Raw genomic sequence first — 18,699 nt, forward strand, 5'->3', positions numbered from 1 at the left:
CCAGAACAAGTCCTATATTCAGCCATGAGAACAACTCAAGTGTAGGATTATCAACTTTGCTCCTAACTTGTTCAAACCGAGCTGTCGTTTCCTGTTCTGGAATCCTCAGCACAAAAAGAGTCTCTCTGTCTCCTGTTTGCCTGGATTAAGCAACTTTTTAGTCCCTTTGAACTACAGCCATCAAGCCCCACCCCTGCACACATTGTTTTCATTCCCACTGCCTAAGAATTGATTTTAAATTACAGAGAGAATGTTAGTTTATGTCCTTACCATCTTAAATAGTAAGAACAGAGCATCTTGCTGTAAGAAAGCATTGGAGTGAGAAAGGAACCAAAAGCAGTTACTTTTATTGCATTCCTTGGTACAGACAACCCTGGAATGTCATTAATTAGCCTATTAACATTCTTCTTCTATCTCATTTCAGAGGGCCCGACTGCACCCAGGCCCAGTGTGGAAATGCTGGCACATCACAGAATGGGACAGCAAAGGCATCAGGAATCACAAATTATTGAACAGTTGACCATTTCACTGGAAGGAAATGGAAATGACTCAGAGGGGCATGTAAAGGGACTCCGATACAATGTTTAGATTCAAGAAGGAAAAAGCTGGTCGTTTTTTGGAAAGACAAGACCAATTTAGGCAAGAGGACAGAAAGCCAATGACAGAATGTATATGGCATGATGATGAAATGACGCTGCTGGATCAAGAGGTCCACAGAAAACTTCAAAGAGAATACATGGAGAAGCAAAGGCAGCTAGCACTATTCTGCTAGCACCTGTTTACATTGTACAACCACCTCAGCATGATGCTATGGTACAGAACTGCATCCCATACTGAACTGGCTCATCCCTGTCTGCTCCCTCTGCTGTGTTCTCCTAGCACTCTGGTGGTGAACAGGACAAAGAACTGGAGTATGCCAGACATGCATTTTATGGCCCTATAGCCCTGTAAACCAAATTTGTGTGTGCTTGGTTTATTTTTCTCTGGTTACTTATTGGAGCTGTCCTGAATGTTTGTGGTTTTAAATAAAGTAAAATTGCATAATTTATTTCAGTGTTAAGAATCCATTAAACATACTTTTAATTTACCCTCATTATACCACCACTCCATTATGCCATAATTTTCTTTACCCAGACTCAAACCGATAAGTGCATACATAAGGTGAAACCCACCATCAACAAAGGAAACAAGGATATTTAAGGACAGCGCATGCTAACCCTTCAGGCTTGAACAGGCAGAATGAACATCATCACCACCCCCTCTCTACACTACCCTGGCAAAATGTGAACAAAGCATCTCTGATTCATTTGGTTCACATGCCTGGTACAGCCAGCATTAACAAGTGTTACAGATTCTGGTAGTGCTGCTTGTCTGCCTGTGCATAAATTGTTGCAAGTTCCTCATTCCACAGACTCTTAAACACGTCGCTATTGCTTTCACAAATGTGCAGAATGCAACAGGCAGATACGATGTCCACCGCTGCCAAGTGCGCTGTCGCTGCACGTCAGCAGGCACCTCCACCTTGTTTAAAGCCTTCTAAATGCACACTCCACTACCACACTGTCTCTGTCAAATCAGCTATTTAATCACCATTTCTCTGGGCTTTGAGAATGGCTTCCTGGCCAAGGGGAGCAGTGGATTTGCAGGCTCACAGAAAACTGAAAGCCTGGAAAAGAGGATGGTCCTCTTTCTCCTACCTCTATCTGCTCTCCAAGAGTTCAGAGTTTTAACATTTTCTTGTATCATGCACTAAGCTTATGCTAACTTCTACATGAGACCTGCGTGGAAATGAATTTTCTGGCCCACAAAATTTTTTGAAACTTCAAAAATGTTCCCATTCTGCATCAGAATGTACCTGAAATTTGAAAATTTCTTCCCCTGGATAGGGAAGAGACACTGACTAGAGGCTGGTGGTTAGGGCATTTTCGGTATACACAGGTAATGCAGGGACACCACATATTGCCTCTCCGGCAATACGTTGTGATTTTATTTTAGGAGCTCCAGCAGAAACATTTCTGGCTGAGCGAAGCGTGAGCTCTGACATTTCAGCCTGACTTCCATTTTAAGTTCATGTCCTGGTTATTGCTGAGCTTCCCAAAGAGTGATGGGATTTTGACCTCTTCTCCCACAATTCTCTTGGAATCCCAGAATACATTGCCAAATGTCCTGCAAGCCAATGCTTCAGGACTTTGTGCCAGAAGGTGAGAGTTAGACATGGAGAAGGCAGTACAACCGAAACCCTTGAGTAGAGTGCTGTACAAGGATCTGGGGTAGACCTAAACCCCAAACAGGATGGCTAACATGTACACTCTACACCAGTGGTTCTCAGCCGGGGTCTGGAGCCCCCCTGGGGGGCCTCAAACAGGTTTCAGGGGGTCCACCAAGCAGGGCCAGTGTTAGACTCACTAGGGCCCTGAGCAGAAAGCTGAAGCCTTGCTGCATGGGGCTGAAGCCAAAGCCGGAGCAACTCAGCTTCGTGGGTGCCCCTGTGGTATGGGGCCCCAGGCAATTGCACTGCTTGCGACCCCCTAATGCTGGCCCTGGCTTTTATAAGCAGAAAACCAGTTGTTGTGGCACAGGTGGGCCGTGGAGCTTTTATAGCATGTTTGGGGGGGGAGCACCTCAAAAAGAAAAAAGGTTGAGAGCCCCTGCTCTACACGATGAACTCCCAACAACCCCATTCTGTAGGATAGATGCAACCATGGCCTGTGTGTGCATACACAGCACACCTATAAAATTAAATTGTCTCCTTTCTGGGCAGTGGTTATTTAAAAAGGCTTTCAACTGCACTTGGAAAGGTAGAGCGGGAAACAGAGAAACCTTGAAAACCAGAGTCAGAGCTCCGAAGGTTAGAATTATTCAAACACGTGTCTTCTCCCCCTCTCTACTAGTGCTCTGGAGTGACTCACTACTTTGCTACTCCTTTCATCCTTCTTCCTTGACCAAGAGCCAATCTTTTTCTGGGCTAATTCTAAATCAAGATAGTTTCAGAGTCATGTCCCCACTTCATGGGCAACATAAGAGTTCTAGTTTAACAACATACAGAGTCCTAGCATATCCTTTTCAGTCTGGGGCAGAAAAGTCTGACAGGTCACAAGGCATGCCATGTAGCTAGAAGACTGAACTTCATAATGTATTATATGAGCGACTGTTTTCATCCATTAGACTCAGCTTTTACCACTTTCACTGAAGTCATGCATTCCAGTCACAAAGCCTAGCAGACTAGTAAGAGACCGAACAGAGATTCTAATCTGGCCTGGCCCTGTCACAGCAGACACAGCAAACTCCATCACATCCCAGCTGGTGGCAAATGGCAAGATTTCTAATTGAGGAAGAGCATTCTGTGCGGTTAAAATGGTGGTTAGAAGGCTCTGAATGTGGACATGAACCTGATGGCTCTTTCTACCAATCAAGAGCTTGACCTGGTTATATATCAACTGCAGCGTGACAAGGCTCCTGGTCTAGATTACATCCACAAGTTTCTTTCTCACTTTGGGCCAATTTCCAAAAGCTGGCTACTTTGATTTTTGAATCATTGTACCCAGGTGCAGAGCAAAGGCTGTAGCTGTAACCAAGCCAGGGGAGCCATTGACAGACCCAGAGAGTGGCTGACTGAATTCTCTGCTGTGTGTTATTTACAAGCTGTTAGAGAGACTAATGCTGATGTGAATTAGTGAGGTAGTCAAGGTACCCTCAGTTGCCTCACATTCAGGATGGAGTCAAGATGCACCCAAGAGTAGATATACTGAAAACACATTTGAGTCAGGAAAGTTGGTATAGTCCTTATGAATCTGACAGCAGGCTATGACACCATGTGGCACATTGGGCCGACTGCCAAGCTGCTGCGAATTATTCCTTGTAGGCCGATGGTGCAGTTCATCAAAGAAATGATCAATAACCAAAGCTTCAGCCTGCAAGTTGGGAAGAAAATCATTCACCCTACATGTCTACACAATGGCCTCCCAAACAGGGTCAGTTTTGGCTCCTCTTTTGTTCAATATATACACATATGACCTTCCTGAAACACAGGCCGAGAAGTACGTGTATGCTGATTACATCTGTATTGCGGGCCCCAGAAATGACTTCCACAGGGTTGAAGAGAAGCTCAGCCAACACATTCCTATTTTGACCACATATTCCAGCAGGGGAGATGAATTCTCAATGAAACCAGGACAACGGCAACCACTTTCCATTTAAACAGTTGTCTTGTCAATCACTTCCTCTCAATCTGTGTCCCAGGATGGCTACTGAAATTCCAGCCAGTTATCAAATACTTGGGAGTAAAACTCAACCGTAGCTGGACATGCTGGCCTCACCTGAGACTCCTGAAAATGAAGATCTCTTCCCATACTGCCTTGATACGAAAACTGTTGGGAGCCTCCTGGGGAGCCCACTCTTCAGTCCTTTCTACATCTGTATTGGCCCTGCTGTTTGGTGTAGCTGAATAGTGCTCCATGGTCTGGGCGAGCAGTTGCCACATTCAGTTTGTTGACATGAAGAATACTGGTCATTCGTATTAGTGACTGCTTGAATTACACACCAACCTCCAGTCTGTATGTGCTAGCGCACATAGCTCCTTCAATGAGAGGCTATTACTAGTAAGTCTGACAAAACTAGCCTGTTACATCTCTGGCTGGCTGATGCCCCATTCTCAGACTGGAAACAACACACAGTGCCAACTCAAAGGTCTGCTCATCTTCAGAGGAGTTGTCCCACTCCTGTGGACAGGGGGTGTTACACCCCTGCTAATCTCTCAACACCCCTTTGCAATGGCAACTCACACACTTTTGGACAAGAGCGCTACAGATGATCAGCATCACTAGGGTGCTGAAAACTACATCATAGATTGGAAGCATTGGTAGGAAAGAGAACCCAACACACTCAGTAAATTCAGGAGTCCACCACTGCATCTTCCTCCTTGTCTATATGATAGTACATCTTGGACCAACCTCAACAGGCTACTCTCTGGTTCGTTCAGAGTTGCTACAATTATGCGAGAGCTTGGCCTGGTTTCTTCCCTACACTCAGACTGTGGGACAGCATTGCAGACGATAACTCACATTGTGGAAGAGTGCCCAACCTGACATCAGAATGGCAGTTTACAATGCCTAGCTTCCATTGACACAGAGCCTGGACATCAAGCTCTGACATCTATATATGACAGAGAGAGACTAAGGTTGAAAGCAGCGGTTCTCAAACTGTGGGTTGGGACCCCAAAGTGGATCACAACCCCATTTTAATGGGGTCGCCAGGGCTGGCTTAGACTTGCTGAGGCCCAGGGATGAAGCCTGAGCCCCACCCCAGGCCAAAGCCCAAGGGCTTCCGCTGTAGGTGCTGGGGCTCAAATTACAGGTCTCCCTGCCTGGGGCTGAAGCCCTTGGGCTTTGGCCCCTCCTCCCAGGCCAGTGGCTTTGACCCCCCCCCCCCCCACCAGGGCAGCAGAGCTTGGGTGGGCTCAGGCTTCGGTCCCCCCTCCTGGGGTCATGTAGTAATTTTTGTTGTCAGAAGGAGGTTGCAGTACAATGACGTTTGAGAACCCCTGGTCTAAAGCCACCATTTTCTGGCCAAATCTCAGAGAATCTACTCCCATCATTCTCCCTGAATTCTTTGCTTTTGACTCTGTCAGTAATCCTCTCCTTGACATCTTATCCTCAGTGGACCTTTGTGATAGTTTCCTCTCCTGGTTCTCTTTCTTCGTCTAGCTAGTCCTTCAGCTCTAACTCCTTTCTTCTCATGCCATCTTCATGGATTAATTTTAGGGATTTTGATATCTGTGAATGCAACCTATGGGTGCCTAGGACACATCTAATGGTTATTGCCCATTCTTGAAATCTTTGTTTCTGAAAGTGTTCAGCAACACATTTTGGGTTAAGATAATGGGTTTTGCTCCCCACACCCAGAAGCACATCAGTCCATGTTGCTGGATCTGACAATAAAGGGACAGTAACTTTTTAGCCTAGTGTTGTACCAATAAAATAAAAACCAGCAGGATCTTATTAAAGGGAAAAAAGGCAAAATACCACATTTATTGTGAATACAGAAAGAATCATAGTAAGCAGTTAGTTATAGCTATAACATTCCATTCAATCTCATATTTATTCACACATTCATTCATACAAACACACACACACACACATACACACCCACACACACAGGTTCTGCAAGGTTGTTATCATAGTTACCAGCCTTAGAGTTGCTCATGCCAAGCCACTGGCCAGGTGGCCTGGACATGAGGAGGGAGCAGGGCCTTGTCAGATGCTCATCTGATGCTCCTGGAAGTTGGTTTGCAGAATCAGACCCCCAAAGTTCTCACTTTTTAGAGTCTATTTTTATAGGAATTTCTTCCTATGCCAGTCTATGGGAATTGCTTCATCATGCTGTTGCTGAATCAATCAGCAGATAGCACATTCCTGACGGCTCCAAGATGTTATCTTGTTCTTTGGTTCTCCCATTCTTGAGGCTGTTGGGTGGATTCCAGTCTGCCCTCCGGGTGGGGTCCTCTGGTTATTTCCACTTGACGCCTTCTTCAGCCGATGGACACTGGATTCTTAGGCTGGCACCTCCCTGATCATTCAGTTATTATCCACACCAAGCATCCATCCACATACATCCTCTATCTCTATTTTAATGACAATTGTTAATACAACAAAAGGGTGGGGAGTCTCTGGGTGCTGTTTCTGTTGTTAGAGTATTGCTTTGAGTCTCTCTCTCTGTGAATTGCTTTGAGAACAGACTCTGTCTTAGAATGTACTAACACAGTTAGCAGCTTGCAAGTTTCACACATAGAGGGAGAGAAACAGTACCAAAAACCAAGAGACCTCTTAATTAGTAATACCCTGGAATTTGAACTATGGGGAATCAAACTCATTTGTGATTTTAATACAGAACTTCTTTAATATGATCCAACATAATCCCCCTTTTGACACTAAGATTTATAATCGTCAGTGTCACTTTCTATGTAGCCTATTCAAGAGAAAGTACTGTGAGGCAATTTGAGTTTGTGATTCCAATTCTTGCCACATACATGATCCTAGTGATGTATCTTTACTACAAGGTTCTGGGGCAACAGGCAAGGTGAGGCACACCCACTTTTGAGGAGTCCATTCGGTACACCCTCTAGTGTCCAATAGCTTCCCTCCCTCCCCAGCCCACTGGCTCAAGGTCCAGGGTAGCCAAAAGGATCATCCCATGTGTAATATGGGGAGTGGGTTAACCTTCAATACCTTTGCCTCCAGGGACTGTTGGTGTGCAATTTTGACAACAATTTCTCCCATTAACAAGTCTGGTTTACAATAGTGGAAACATATTGCATCCATTCATATTGATAAGTGTCAAACAATGATCTCTTTCTTTTTTAACAAATGCATCAAACCCTTAATATTTCCCAATATGACCCAGAACATTTTGTGTTCCAAAGTAGCTAGTGCAAGTATCTGCATTTCAGTGCATCCCATAGCTATGGCTGTGTAGTTTCCTATTTCTAATATATTTTTTTCCTTATGGATAAGCCATGTGCTGGTATTAAGCCATTACTAAAGATTCCATTGGCCTTTTAGGTTACCTAGACCAATTTGGACCAAGTCTACATTGGCATGTACTTGTTTTTGTATCAGGCTGTCCTGTAGCTGGGACAGAAAGCTTAATTTATTTTTAAGTTCCTGCAGGTCTTCAGTATTTTTTTTTTTTTTAAACACACAACAGTGCTAGCAACAACACAAAACACAAGACAAAACATAGAACACAGAACACAATTTCTATTGTGACAGTAGATTCATGGTATTGGGTTGCTTTTCAGCTGGCAGCTTTTCCTGATTTTCTGAAAGACAAAAAAACATGTTTCTACCCCTTTTGGGGTGGCAGATTATTGCTTAAAATATTTCTTTTACAAATACCCTTGCTGATTGCAGGCAAAACAGAGAAATTGCCCCCATATTTTCCTGTTTTTGTTCTATAGGCAGGCCAGGTTTCAAAGGCTTTTATCTTTTAAGGGTTATGGGGAAATTATCCCACTGTTTAGTCATTAAATCCCTGAGTTTTCCTTCTTATACAGCAGACCAAGTTTATAATGTTTTTCCTGCTGTGTTAAGCTTTAAGTTTTATTTACAGGTAATAACTGAGAAGCATCATTACCATACGACCTTAAAGGATTTTTCCAAAAATCATACACACTATATGTTGTTACAGGGATACTTATTATCATTATTATCCCATGCCTTTTATTTAGACAATTTGTTTGCTGACCAGGTATGTCCTTTATCTGCAGCTCCTTTGTGCTGCTAGTTCTTTCCTTCCTTTATCATTTAGGTCATTTGCATTTTCACAGAAACTTCCTGCTTTTGGATTTAAAGCCATCAGCAGCTCAGAGACTCTATCTTAAAAGGGACACAATCAACTTTCACCAGAGTTTTGATTACTTTTAACTTCTGCTTCCAAAACACACAGCAATCTGAAAAAGAAAACCCAACCTATTGTGGCTCCCTTTGGAGCCCTAATAGCATTTTAATTAAGTAGCATGGTATGTTTGCATTTCTTTTGCCCCTTTCTACAATATATCCTGCACATGTTCTGGGGCAAATGCACATTCCTTCCATAGTTTAACTTCTATAACATTATCCAGATCCATTTTTACATAAGGTGTCACTATTTCTTTTTTTTTGCTTACAGAGTTTTCATGTACCTTTATCAAAGTGACAGTCTGATTACTCAGAGCCATTTTAAGACTCAGTGTTTCTAACATTGCTCCTTTTTGTTTTGTGCACCTCACCCCTGCTGTTGCTTCAGAGAGGCACTGTCTTTTTTAATTTTTTTTTTTTACTACAACTCTCATCTGCTATTTTGTTACAAAAACAAACAAACAAAAAACAAACAAAAAGAACCCAAAAATTTTTTTTTATATTCTCCTGATTTTGACTGCCCTGCTGCAGCCACAACTTAAAAACATTTTAAATTTTGTAAAGCATTGAGTTACCTTTTAAGGGTTAAATGCCAAATCCCAAAGCCAAACAACACTAATTACCTGTGTCTAGCAAAAAGGTCTGTCAGTTTTGCAACTTTGAATTAAAGAGTCAAATGGATTTTTAGTGGCATTATTTAAAAAAAAACAAAACTAACTGGTCCTTAGAACTTTACATATTTACACACACACAGACAGATACATACACATTTTCTTTTCCTTAACATCCCTTCCACACTGCTCTGTTTTTTACATCTTACATTCCCTTTATACATTTGAGGCAGTTAAGTTCCAATAGAACCCTCTTATGTTCTTTTAGCAAATTTGACTAAATTGTCCAGTCAAATGATTTTAATCAGATAGTTTATTTTTGCCTGGCTAATTTACAGACATTCCTTTGGAAAAGGGCCCATTTTTCTTTCAGAATGGCTGCAAAGAAACCAAGAATGCTCTAACACTTTTCCTTTTTAACATTTTCGGTTAAAAGTTGTTTGGGTGAAATACAAAGTTTAACTGCTTAATTCCCTCCAGCCTCTGCAGAGTTAACTTTTTTTTTTTTTTTTACTCTCTTTTCTCTTTGTAATTATGCCTGGGGGTGCCGTACATAGGACCTTCTCCCCCTTTACCTGCCTCCCTCCAGCCTCTGCAGAGTTAACTTTTTCACTCTTTTTGTATTCCTGGAGTGCCTCTTTCACTATTTTCAGCTGGCTTTGGATATTTGTAGCCAGCACCTTCCAATTGTCTGCTCCCTTTTCCATTTGTGCCTTTTCCTCTTTACATGAAGACAAGCAGAGGGAAGAATCCTTACATGCCTCCCACAACAACCAAATTGCTGCTGCATCTCTTTTGGCAGCACTAGAAGGTTTGTATATGAGGATATACTGAGCCAATCTATCCTCTAGGTCCGAAATAGTGCAGACATCAGCTAGGCCTTGTTTAGTCCAAGGACTGTGCCCAAATTTTTGAAGGATTTGTTTAAAAGGTGTAATTTCTTTAACAAAAGGTGAGGTTGGAGTTCCTTCTGACTCCATTTCTCCCTCTAGTACTGGCTTACCCTGTTTTCTTTTAAACATCTTAACATGGATATTTCAATCTCTTTGTCACTGCTGGTATTACTTAGCAAGTGACACAGCCTAGATTCTGAAATCATAGCTTAATCTATGCGTTTTTCCCCTGCTACCTTCCCGGAGGCCAGCAGGTCCCCTGCTACCTTCCCAGAGGCCAGCAGGTCCAGTTAACCTATTTCTCCCTGCTACCTTCTCGGAGGCCAGCAGGTCTGGTTAACCTGTTTCTCCCTGCTACCTTCTCGGAGGCCAGCAGGTCCGGTTAACCTGTTCTTCCCTGCTACCTTCTCGGAGGCCAGCAGGTCCCCTGCTACCTTCTCGGAGGCCAGCAGGTCTGGTTTAATCTGTTTTCCCTACTACCTTCTCGGAGGCCAGCAGGTCCCCTGCTACCTTCTCGGAGGCCAGCAGCTCTGGTTTAATCTGTTTTTCCTGCTACCTTCTCAGAGGCCAGCAGGTCCCCTGCTACCTTCTCGGAGGCCAGCAGGTCTGGTTTAATCTGTTTTCCCTACTACCTTCTCGGAGGCCAGCAGGTCCCCTGCTACCTTCTCGGAGGCCAGCAGGTCCCCTGCTACCTTCTCGGAGGCCAGCAGGTCCCCTGCTACCTTCTCGGAGGCCAGCAGGTCTGGTTTAATCTGTTTTCCCTACTACCTTCTCGGAGGCCAGCAGGTCCCCTGCTACCTTCTCGGAGGCCAGCAGGTCTGGTTTAATCTGTTTTTCCTGCTACCTTCTCGGAGGCCAGCAGGTCTGGTTTAATCTGTTTTCCCTACTACCTTCTCGGAGGCCAGCAGGTCCCCTGCTACCTTCTCGGAGGCCAGCAGGTCTGGTTTAATCTGTTTTTCCTGCTACCTTCTCGGAGGCCAGCAGGTCCCCTGCTACCTTCTCGGAGGCCAGCAGGTCTGGTTTAATCTGTTTTCCCTACTACCTTCTCGGAGGCCAGCAGGTCTCCTGCTACCTTCTCGGAGGCCAGCAGGTCTGGTTTAATCTAATAGAAATGCCTAGCTCACTAGAGCTGGCGGTGTGCACACCAATATTTACAATAACTGAGGTTTTTTACCAATATTCCCCCTTTCGCAATTCTCCACCAAAATGTTGTACCAATAAAATAAAAACCAGCAGGATCTTATTAAAGGGAAAAAAGGCAAAATACCACATTTATTGTGAATACAGAAAGAATCATAGTAAGCAGTTAGTTATAGCTATAACATTCCATTCAATCTCATATTTATTCACACATTCATTCATACAAACACACACACACACCCACACACACAGGTTCTGCAAGGTTGTTATCATAGTTACCAGCCTTAGAGTTGCTCATGCCAAGCCACTGGCCAGGTGGCCTGGACATGAGGAGGGAGCAGGGCCTTGTCAGATGCTCATCTGATGCTCCTGGAAGTTGGTTTGCAGAATCAGACCCCCAAAGTTCTCACTTTTTAGAGTCTATTTTTATAGGAATTTCTTCCTATGCCAGTCTATGGGAATTGCTTCATCATGCTGTTGCTGAATCAATCAGCAGATAGCACATTCCTGACGGCTCCAAGATGTTATCTTGTTCTTTGGTTCTCCCATTCTTGAGGCTGTTGGGTGGATTCCAGTCTGCCCTCCGGGTGGGGTCCTCTGGTTATTTCCACTTGACGCCTTCTTCAGCCGATGGACACTGGATTCTTAGGCTGGCACCTCCCTGATCATTCAGTTATTATCCACACCAAGCATCCATCCACATACATCCTCTATCTCTATTTTAATGACAATTGTTAATACAACAAAAGGGTGGGGAGTCTCTGGGTGCTGTTTCTGTTGTTAGAGTATTGCTTTGAGTCTCTCTCTCTGTGAATTGCTTTGAGAACAGACTCTGTCTTAGAATGTACTAACACAGTTAGCAGCTTGCAAGTTTCACACATAGAGGGAGAGAAACAGTACCAAAAACCAAGAGACCTCTTAATTAGTAATACCCTGGAATTTGAACTATGGGGAATCAAACTCATTTGTGATTTTAATACAGAACTTCTTTAATATGATCCAACACTAGGAAGTTGAACTGAATTGACTTGAAGCAGCCAACCAGGAGATTGAGCAGCTTTGTTTTTCTCTATTTGGAACTGTTGGTGGTGGCCTGGGTCCCCCTTTTTGTTTCTTTTCTCACAACTCCAGATGACTTTACTTAGTGAAACAGGAATACTAGAAGAGTCTGTGTATTCAAAAATAATCATCCCAATTTTGAGGAGTGCTTCAGAAAAGAAATAGAAAGTGCAAGTTTGTGGATACAGCTCATAAAAACCAAGTTCTAGTCATTTTGTTCTATATAGCTCTTTATATTGCACTCATTACCACAGGATCTGAGTGCCTATAAGTTATGCTATACAAATACACTGGCTGATACCCCACTGGCAGCTGTCTTGGTGAAAATTAAAGATCCCATAACACTAGTGTTCTAATCAGGACTCTCCATCTCAATTTAGAAAACCAGCAAGTAACTGATTTTAGGTCCTAATTCAGAAAAGCAACCCTGTTCAGGACAGCACTTAAGCATTATATGAATAAAGTTAAGCATATGCCTAAATGCTTTCCTGAACAGCTGTTTATGAACTAGTGGTGGAAACAAATTGGCACTTTGTTTGCTTACATAGTTACTGTGCATCTAAGGTGAAATCCTGACCTCACTGTAGTAATGGCAAAACTCTCATTGACTTTACTAGGATTTCACCTCAAGTATTTAGCATCATTGTAAAGTGCTTTACATAAGCCAGAGTATGAAAGGTAATATTATGGAGTTGCTGATCTGGACTCCATAGTTTAAAAATGAGTCATAAGTTTTCAGTTTAAGTTTAAAACCATTGTTTTGTATAAATCCCATTAAGATGGCAAAAGTCCAAAACATAGACTATAAAGATTAATACTATTTATCTTTTTAATGGCAATTTGATTAAAATTGGGTTATTACAGAGAGTAATCAGCTTCAAATTGTCCCCTTTTTTGAAGTTTTACACTGGATTGTCTCACCTGTTTTCCAAAAACCTTTGAAAGAACACTAAAGTGCCCTGGGATCTGTGCTTTGCACCACACGTCGCTCATCATGCAATGATTAATACAGTATCAGTTATACATAAGTGTCCTTCATTGGCATCATAATTTTAAACTTTTCTCCGTAACCGAAAAGAAATTTATTATACTAAACCTGCTGTAATGAGCAGTGATGCTGTAACATGGTCACTGGCAGGGGAGAGAGAGAGAGATAGAAAGAATGCGAGCCATCCCTACCCAATACTCCTCTAAGCTAGGGGGAAGCTCCCTAAGATGGGAAAGAGGATATCAAATTCACATTTCACCTCTATTGAACGTGGTTTATATTTCCATGATTCTCACCACCTTGATTATCAATCCAGTCCTTGAACCCCAATTCTAGAAGGCAAGTATGAGCTGGCACCTCATTTTACAAAATTAGATTAACAGAGACATTGCACAAGTTCACTGCAGGTACAGTCAGAAGTAGAAGCCAGGATTAAAAATGGCAGACTCAGTTAGCATCCCTTAGCCACACAGCCTTTCTGATTGAATGTGCTTTGGTTAGCCTAACTCCTAAACTCTCTTTTCAAGACCCAACAATAGACCCTGGGATTCCTGATCTGCAATATGCTAATGTTGTCTGGTAAACAGTTTAGTAACCTCTTGTGAAAGTGTGTGTCAGGTCCTCTTGTGACTGACCTGAGGGTAGCAAATACTCTTGTAGCTCTAACAATAAAGATCTGCTTTGAGGGTTAAGGGTTCAAACCTTGCTGTTGACCTGTGTGAGGGGATATTCTGGTTGCACGTGACAGTTTGTCTTTCAGGTTTTCTTTTTAAATGCAACTGGTTTATTTAATTTACACAAAGAGAAGATATCCCATAACACATTAATAATTTACTATAATCTGTATTTTGGAATATGTAAATTATAGCATGACATCAAAATACAGGTATTTTGCATTTCAACCATTGGCATCTCTCCCTTGGGGACCAATTCACTGAAGTACATCAAACCAGTATAAAACACTAGGAAAGTAACACACAAAGGCTTTATTTGGTGACAGCGAAGGTTGCTTCAGGAAACACCCCACCAACTGACAACATGAAAAGCGTAGAAACAACTAGGTAAGGGAAAAGTCTCCTGCATTTCTTGCCACTTTCGTATTGCCCGCAGCGCTGTCAATAACACACTGCAATGCTCCACAAGGTTTCATTTCCCCCTCCACCAGATACCCAAAAGCAATATGTACCCCCAATTTCATCAAACTTCTACTCTAATGCAAAGCCTTAATAGTCACCTCAGCAGTGTTAGGGCAGAAGAACTTCTCAGCTGTATGGAACGTATGGCAGTCAGACGTGCTCATTTGCTCATACAACAGCTTCAGAGGCCTGTTAAGATTTTGCACTGGAGTTTGATGAAATCAGGGTATATACTGGCTTTTGGTATCTGTTGAAGGGAGACATGAAACCGTACTGGTTGTTATTGACAGCCGTGAATAACCGTAGGGTGTTATTGACAGCACTATAGGCTATGTGAAAGTGGTAAGAAATGCAGAAGACTTTCCCCCTTAGCTTGTTATTCCCTTCATAGGTGCCGACTTTGTGATTTCCCAGGGGGTCCCCCACCTCTTCCTGCCCCTGCTCCACCCCCTCTCTTGAGCATGCCCTGCCCCACTCCTCCTTCCCTGCGCCTCTTGCACACCGCTGAACAGCTGATCACCAGCAGGGGGGAGGCCCTGGGAAGGGGGAGGGGAGGAGCTGATCGGCAGGGCTGACAGTGGGTGCTAAACACCCACTATTTTTTTCCCGTGGGTGCTCCAGCCCTGGAGTACCCACAGAGTCAGCACCTCTGATTCCCCTGCTTTTCACGTTGTGAATTGGTGGCATATCCCATAATGCAGCCTTAACGGTGATTAAGCAACACGTGTATAAATTTATTGATTTGTGTAAGCTCTGTGGTATTATTTGGTATTGCTCTGCTGTCATCTTCTAGATTCCTGTTTTTCCTTCTAAACTTTCTGTTTTTATCATCATTACCTTCCTACAGGTGAGCGACCATTCCCGTGCACATGGCCCGATTGCCTTAAAAAGTTCTCTCGGTCAGATGAGCTGACTCGACACTACAGAACCCACACTGGTGAAAAGCAGTTCAGGTGTCCTCTCTGTGAGAAGCGGTTCATGAGGAGCGATCACCTGACAAAGCATGCCCGTCGCCACACTGAGTTTCATCCAAGCATGATTAAGAGATCAAAAAAGTCAAGCTCCACCTCATTTTGAATGATGGACTACACTGGGGGAAAAAAGACATTGGTAAAGGCATAACTGATCAGCACAAGAAGTCTGCCACTGTACAGTTAATATTCCCTACTTGCATTTTTAAAGCACATGTAGCTGAAATTTAAAATAAATATTTTGTCCCCCGTGCTGATAACAGTCTTAAATGAGTGACTGCTGAGTGAGGTTGGGGGCAGAGATGGGGATCAGAGTAGATGATTAATTTCTTTTGTAACTTAAAGAATCAACACGGGTGTATATATGTCTGACTGGGTGGTCTGACCTGTGACTCCACAATAGTGATTCCAAGGTCTTTGTGATTGCTGTCATAAACATGTTTTGTTGAACAATGTAATGCTGCTTGTATTTAAAATTTGTTTAGTAAAACCACTTTCCAAATCATTTAAATAATTCTCAAGTAAAACTCCATAGCACACATCTTAGAAGTGGGTTCACTTCTATCTCAGAATGATCCATCATTTAAAGACTGTTAAGAAATACATCACATGTGTTACTAATACCACCTGATTGATGTACAAAAGTAAGTTGAATTTAGACTAAAGAAAACTGCGTCTAATTTTTCTTCGTATGAACTATACTTTTGAATTTTTTTCCAATAAATCTGTGTATAACGTAAGCGGATACTTTAAGAAAAAAAAGTAACAAAAAGCAAAACTCAGACTTTCTGACATCATGTGTATTTAGCTCTATTATTCAAAGTTACCAGAAAAAAATATCAGTCAGCCTAAATAATGTGGCAGGAGTATGAAAGGAGAAATATACTTCTCTGAATTGTTCCTATAATTTCATTTGACAATATATGTACTGTACTATATGAATGCCACTAACAGTGCTTTATTCTGCTGTTTTATTTGAATGGATGCATAATAGCAGCTACCATCTTTAGAAGCTGCTGCTTTTTAAAAGGTTTTTTCTCTTCATACACTTGCCTTAAAGGTTTATTCTCATCATACACTTGTCCAACTCCCATAAATTCCAGTGGGAGCTGTGTGTGCTATGGAGAGACTAGACCTTTCCTTAAGAGCAGTCTATGCTAATGGAAACAGCTAAGGCTCCTTTATCTTTTCATAGCTGTTGTATAGAGTTGAGGGGAAAATCATGAGATAATTAGAACTACAATAAAGAAGGCATGTCATAATATTCCGTATGACATGAGCCTCACCACTAGGTACCTTGTATAGTACTTGTGTGTCATATACAACATATTTTATTATAATGGCAATATTACATTTATTTAAAAGCTATGATTTGCTCTTTAAGAGGAGTTAAGACATCACTGACGGAAAACTTAAGATCATTTACATTATCTGAGTTTTCGTCTTGTTAAGTTAAAAGCATGAATTTAAAAAAAAATATTATGGATTTTTCCCTCTTCATCCACTTGTATGGTGGAGAATTATGTTTACACACTTTTCTTTCCAGAAACTTTCTTCTGGTCTTTTGTTTTTACCCCCCCGTCAAAAGACATAAGGTGAGGTGAAGCCCTATTACAGACATCTAGGGCCAAATTCATCTCTGAATTAACCACATTGAAGTCAGTGGTGTTACACTGGGGATGTTATTTGGGTCCTCTTGTAAAACTTTGTATATATAATCTTGTTAGTACACCTGCAGCGACAGTTATCTTCTTATTGTTTCACCTGATAAAAAAGCTTGCTTCCTAGAAATAAAATTCTACTCAGAAGTAGAATATTTTCTTCTACAATTATACCTGGCTTCCAGCTTTAGAGATCAGTTTGTCTATAGCATTTTTACTTATGTAGTTCATTAGAAATTCTGTCTATGTGAAGAGAACTGCTTTTAAGGCATTAAGGATATTGAGCAGTCTGTGGAATAAAAAGGGAGGCGTTTTCTTCAGTGAAGACATCAGGAAACCAAGCACACTTTCTACCTCCGTTTCAGCTTTTTGAAACAGTTATTTTAAGAAACAAGCATTAATTTCTGGTGTCCAAAATAACTTGTAGGGACATTTGTTCTTCCTAATAAATAGGTAGCCTGGCTATTTCTATTGACCCAATGTAAAAAATGTATTCTGCTTACCAGTACTGTAACTGCTGCCTTGGGGTCAGGACCATGTGGTAGCCCAGCAACTCACAAAGTAATATTTTTACACTCGTCCTCCCCTTCTCTAACAAAAAAAAAACAAAAAAAAAAAGACACTTAACAGAGTTTAGAGTCAGTTCTACAATCCAGCAGCTGTTCTATGTGTACTGTTGCCATTATGTGGGACAAGTGCAGTACTTAGCAAATTAGGGACGGATCATGTGAGATGCCGAGTGTCCTTACCTCCTATTGACTACACTGGGAGCTGTGGGTAATCAGTACCTCTTGAAAAAACAAAAAAAATCAGACCATTTAACTACCCGTAGTAGCCTAAATATGGATATAGGTGTCGAGCTATAAGCAACCAAGCTTGAACATTTGGGGCAGAATGTACATTTAAACAAAGGTCACTAAATTGTTTTTCATGTTATAAAAAAATGTAAGGTACTCTCACAGGTACAAAAAATGGAATGTATAAACTCATGTCTATGTTTGTGAGAAGACCCTGTCTATAAAAATTTCCAAGCAGAAACCAACATTCTGATTTGCTTTAATACATGCTGTATCTCAGCCCCATCCAGATGGGATTAACATGGTTCATTAACCACGAACAAAATACATTGAGAAAGTTTTGGGGTTTTGGTTTGTTTGTTCGTTTGTTCGTTTTGAGTGAAAGCCGACAATGGATTGAACATACAAAACAAATTGCAGGATAGTCATTTGTATTTTAAACTGAATTTCTGTAAGAGACTGTTGCAGGTGTTGGAAAAGAAAGAAAAATCAGGTTCTCTAATACTATATGTACTTGTCATACTATTCGGGAAATACTTAATAGTGCTGAAGTTAGGACAGCTCCTCTCCTCAGTTAAGAAAGCCCTTCACTATTGCATAAAGAAGCCAAGGCTTTACAGGTATAGCTATACAGCATGCTACTTTTGTGAACAATTTTTTGATAACTTCCATAAACAATTCTATTTTCAGTTTGCAGATGGACTTCATTCAGTACACACCAGACTGGACTCGTTCTTCAGAATGCTGTTTTACTACAGACTAATGATCTGTAAACTATAAAATACCAACCTTTACAATGATTTAATCAGTTTTATTTTTGTACAGTATTCGTATCCTTTATAAGTTATTTTGCTGTCCTGTTTTGTAAATCACATGAACTTGTAAAAAAAAAAAAAAAAAAAGGAAGAAGTAGGCATAGGTGTTTTTTGTACATATGTATATAAATTGTCCAAATAAAGAAAGGAATAAAAAAAAATCTTGTTATGGATGATTTTAATCAGACTGTGACTGCAGAAAGGTCAATTTGGGTGACAGAAAAAACTTCCACTA

General features: G+C 41.6%; 1 protein-coding gene across 4 annotated transcripts in view; it reads left to right on the forward strand.

Annotated features, from left to right (window-relative positions):
• The window catches only part of KLF9 (KLF transcription factor 9), a 31,157-nt gene extending 12,458 nt beyond the window's left edge, over positions 1-18,699 (forward strand). For 2 of the 4 annotated variants that reach the window (XR_012159077.2, XM_073345162.2), the window contains exon 2: positions 425-1,048. Coding sequence is in view for 2 of the 4 variants with exons in the window: in XM_073345162.2 (XP_073201263.1) it covers positions 425-588 (164 nt within the window). In the remaining 2 variants the exon portion in view is untranslated. Of the gene's footprint in view, positions 1-424; positions 1,049-15,067 lie in introns of those variants that run through there. The other 2 variants (XR_012159076.2, XM_073345161.2) reach the window with 2 other exon arrangements.

The sequence above is a fragment of the Lepidochelys kempii genome, chromosome 5, assembly GCF_965140285.1.
Source record: "Lepidochelys kempii isolate rLepKem1 chromosome 5, rLepKem1.hap1, whole genome shotgun sequence".
Classification (NCBI taxonomy): domain Eukaryota; kingdom Metazoa; phylum Chordata; order Testudines; family Cheloniidae; genus Lepidochelys; species Lepidochelys kempii.